Source organism: Chaetura pelagica, unplaced genomic scaffold, assembly GCF_000747805.2.
Source record: "Chaetura pelagica isolate M959 unplaced genomic scaffold, ChaPel_1.0 scaffold3, whole genome shotgun sequence".
NCBI lineage: Eukaryota > Metazoa > Chordata > Aves > Apodiformes > Apodidae > Chaetura > Chaetura pelagica.
In genome coordinates this window covers 5,583,989-5,588,406 of record NW_009952974.1, presented here as the reverse complement: position 1 = coordinate 5,588,406, position 4,418 = coordinate 5,583,989, and the positions used below count along the sequence as shown (strand labels likewise).

The 4,418-nt window shown below is 39.3% G+C and overlaps 1 protein-coding gene across 1 annotated transcript; it reads right to left on the bottom strand.

The window, feature by feature from the left end:
• Nucleotides 1-201: 201 nt before the first annotated feature.
• On the bottom strand, nucleotides 202-2,505 carry TMEM169 (transmembrane protein 169). The gene is made up of 2 exons (XM_009996057.1): nucleotides 2,202-2,505; nucleotides 202-824 (listed from the first exon to the last, which is right to left on the bottom strand). Exons 1-2 carry the CDS (start codon nucleotides 2,503-2,505, stop codon nucleotides 202-204), a joined length of 927 nt encoding a protein of 308 aa, XP_009994359.1.
• Nucleotides 2,506-4,418: the final 1,913 nt, after the last annotated feature.

Genomic DNA, 4,418 nt, shown 5'->3' with positions numbered 1-4,418 from the left:
AGCCATGCACCTCCTCTCCCAGGCCATGTGAAGCTAGCACACTTGTGTTCTATGACATTTAAAGAGCACTCCCAGCCCAATATTTTATTAATTAAGATTGTGTTTAAATATATATAGATATATGAGATAAAAAAACATTGTGTTATTCTCTAGGCGAAAAACCACTTGTGTATGACCAAAATAGTCAGCCAGGACAAAGGCTCAGACTGCCGAGGTCTCAACCCCCTGTGCAGAGCTCTTGCCAGAGAGACTACCTGAGATATTGTCAGAATCTAGAAGCTCAACAATACTGTATGGAGAACAATCTTCCAAACCCAGCTTGCTGCAGAGCCAGCCACAGAAGCCCTTCTCCATATCCGTGACAGCACGCCACCAGTACCCAAAGGACCATGCTACCTGGACCACAGCCGAGTACAGGCCTAGGGAAAAAGACACAACCATAATTATAATTGGGTAGAAGATGATCAAAAAGGGACAAAAGGTTATCTTGTGCCAGAAGGTCCTCTCTTCATTGTACACCAAAAAGATGTTATACCATGTAATGGTTCCATAGTAGAATGAAACCACAAAAGACACAACAAAAATGATGGGGAGGCAGATAATGGTCCAGAGGATGATGTGGGGTCCTCTGTCCAGTCCAATATCACATTTTTTCTTCTTCTCAGGTACATCCTCTTTAGGAGGTTCCTTTGATTTAGTCAGTTCCTGCAACTCTTTGTCCGTTAACGTGACATGGATGTCCACCATCTGACCCTTCTTCTTTCCCCTGGTGATTGTTCCAGTCAAGGTGACATATCGGCTGTCTAAAGGCATGTTCCAGACACCTATGAACACAGATAAACTAATCTAGATTAATTTTCTGAACAGAGTATTTTGTATAAATCCTCAAAGACCCCAAAGAATATTTTACAGTGCATATGGAGTTACAGTTAAATTAAAAAAAAAAAAAAAAGATGGAATCCTAGAAGCAATGCAGTATAAAGAAGATTATCACAGAAGAAAATGAGAGAAGAGCTAATGAGGATGAAGACAGGAGTTCCAGATGACAGAAATCACAAGGGAGAAGACTCCAGTATCTGCGATGGGGCCAACATGTGAATGGAAAGTGCTGCATGAGTATATGAGAAAGAGATGAGACAGAGTAACTGAATAAAAAACAGGATGCCTGTTCTGTCTGGTACCCTCATATTTATTCCTGAACAACGTGAAGTGAATTAGGTAAATATGACTAAGACTCTAGTTCTGAAATAAACACATCCATAGATGGAGTTATACTTGAATAGGTAATATTTCACTTTACATTTGAACTGTATCTCAATGCAAATTTTAAAAGTGTAGAAAATCCTTACAAATCCTCATATAAATATATTTGCATTTGAAGGCATCAAAAAAGGCACCAAACAGGAAAGTGCTGGGACATGTGTTAAAGTCACAAACAGACTGCCATAGCTTCCAAGAGACATTGGTTTAGGATGGTGCCTGCAGTGATACTGGCTATAAACTAGGGGGATAAAATAAGCTTCCTCCTGGTCTTAATTCTGACTGGCTTGAAAGAAGGTCTTCAGAGGCTCTTAAAAGGGGGCTGAGCAGTTTGAGGTGGCCCACAAAAATAGGAAGGCAGCAGATAAGCTATGAGGATAGGGGCTGGGCTGGAATCTGGTGCAGCTGATGGACCAGGAGCATGCATTCTCATTTAAGCCTCTCTCAGCCTGATCTATTGACTCACAAGAGGATTAGCCATAAGACCTACTTCCTACATTCCTTCACTGCAAGGGTATCTAGAACAGACATCAGAAGTGAAAGTGGCTCCAAGATGTTCCATGATGATCAGGCCAATGGCCTCTTAAATAGGAAACTGCTGAGAACATGCAAACAGAAGTCAACAGCAAATCCTAGATAATGAGTAAAACTCCTGATTGCAGGTAGAGCCACCAAGTCCATCTGCTTCCATCTTTTCACTTAACATGCCTAAAACAACAGCCTCTTAAAACCAAGAGTGTGGCAACAACTTTCCTCTGTGAAGAACTGCAGGAGACACCCCAAATCAGACTGTAACACTTTTTATTTCAGAATCTTTTCATGTATGAACTCAAGCTTTCCTTGTCTTGGAGAGGGTTGGTCCCAGTCATTTCCCATTGACCTCAGCACATGCTAGCATAAAGAACAGCTTATGGAAATTGGACGTTCCCAGGAATACATACCATCTGCCATGGACTGACCCAGAAATTTGGAGCCTTCCTCAGAGCTCCTCTCTCCTCCTTCTTCATCTGCCTGTTCTTCTTCCACCTTATGCTCATTCTCTGACCGATAAACTATTATTGACTCAGGGCGAGACTCTTTCTTCTTCTTTTTCCTCCGGTCCATAGTGGCTTCCCCATCAAAGGTGACAGTGGTTGCCATAGCCCTTCTCGTGGAGCCACAGTGAGGGCTCTGGCTTCCAGACTTGCTCTGTTTCTGCATGGTCTCCTCCATCCCACTGCTGCTCTCAAGCACCTCACTTGGCATCTTGCAGCACTTGTTTCCAATCTAACAGCTCCTGCACTTAGAAGTCATTGATTAAACAACAGTCCCATGGATGCTTTGTTTTGGTAAGATGTCCCACTGCTGATCTCCAAACTATGCACTCCATTCCCAGCCTAAAACAAGAGAGAAGGCTGAAAAAGTGTAGTTTTGTTACCAAGAAGAGAAAACTGCCAGAATTTTCTGAACAGGGTTACTTCCAGTTGGTTTAAATGTCATTTGAAGATCCTTTTTACTGTCTTGAACATCAATTTTATTACATGCACACATGTTTTGTAATATCACCTAATCCTGATCCTCAGGTTCCAATTTTAAATATAACAAACCAAAGCTGCTGGGAAAGGAAAGAGTATTAACATTTATAAGAAGAGATTCAACAAGCATAGCTCACTTTGTGATTTTAACATTCCTCCACCAAGCAAACAGAAGACAACAGTTTTGGCTCAAATGCATGAGAATGAAGAAATTAAACCATAGGAAAAAAAAAAAGAAGTGGACTAATTTAAGGGATTGGCTGAGATTAGAGATAACTGTAGCAGGAACTTGCACTTGTCCTGCATAACAGCAGCTATATTGGTGCCAGCCTTCCTAATTTTTGCTGTCTTCTGATTTACCATTGCAAGGTTGTTATGGGAAGTTATCAAAATTATGTCAAAGAATGGTTTCAAACCTTACTGATAGCATTATATAGTGTTATCAAATCATAAAAATATATATGGTGGATTTAAAGAAAAATTACTATTAAGATTACATCATTGGGGAGGGAATTGGAAACCACAGTCTTCTGATTGTGCAGTGAAAACAACCTGAATCTTCACAAATATTTGTAACAAACACAAGGGCTCAGTTTTTTACTCCTCATTCAAGCAAAATTAACAGCAATATCAAGTGACACTTATCTAAGGGAAAGCTGCATGAGTAAAAAACATATAATTAAAAACACATTGAAGCAGACAAATCCTACTTCATGAATGAAGACACAGGATTAATAGATTTCAGATTTTGTGACATTTAAGAAACTGTGCCAAGTATTCATGAAGTATTTAAGTACAAATCTGAATACATGGAATAACTTTTTAACAACTCTGAAGAGCTCTGTTGAACACTTATGTGAACATATTTAAAATAATGCATACGAGCAATAATTAAGCTTCTATCTAGTATCTGAGTCATCTTTTAACAGGAAACTAAGAAACACAGTTATCATAATTTCTAGCCCACACAATGCTGGGGAAATCATTTTACTTGAACAGATGCTAGGGAAAAAGTTGAGCATTTTTAGATTTGGCAGTATGGTCTTCCCACAAATAGATTTTGCTGGTTTGTTTTGAAATTTGTTTCAAAACTTTATATCAACTATTTATGCCTCTTGCACTCACACACAGCTTTTAATTGTACCACTTTAACACCTAGAACTGTGGCCAGCTGGGTGTATATGGCTTTAAAGAACTCACCAACCCAGGTTAATTTTTTCATTATAGAAAATAAATCTTCCATGACGATCAGAAGAGACACAAAAGGGAATTAAAAAAATCAAGATTCAGCATACTGCAGAAGTCACACTACTTCTAAATAACTGGGCAGGGAATATCTTAGCTTGCACTGCAGCATGGCTGGGAACAGAATGTTTAGATTACCATTTGAGTTTATACCTGCCATGAAAAAATGTATGCCTACATTTGGAGACATACTGGAAAACACCTCCATTTACTGCAAATACTCTCCCCTCACTGCAGTGTTAAGTGTTGAACTTTAGAACTAGCTAAAAAAAAAAGAAGAAACTTTAGATAATAACTAGAAGAAAAATATTCCACTGTTGATCAAGGAAAGCAAGAACAAAGAGGGGCAGTGATGATAGATGCCCTTGTCTGGTGTTGCAAACAGTTGTTCAATGTGGG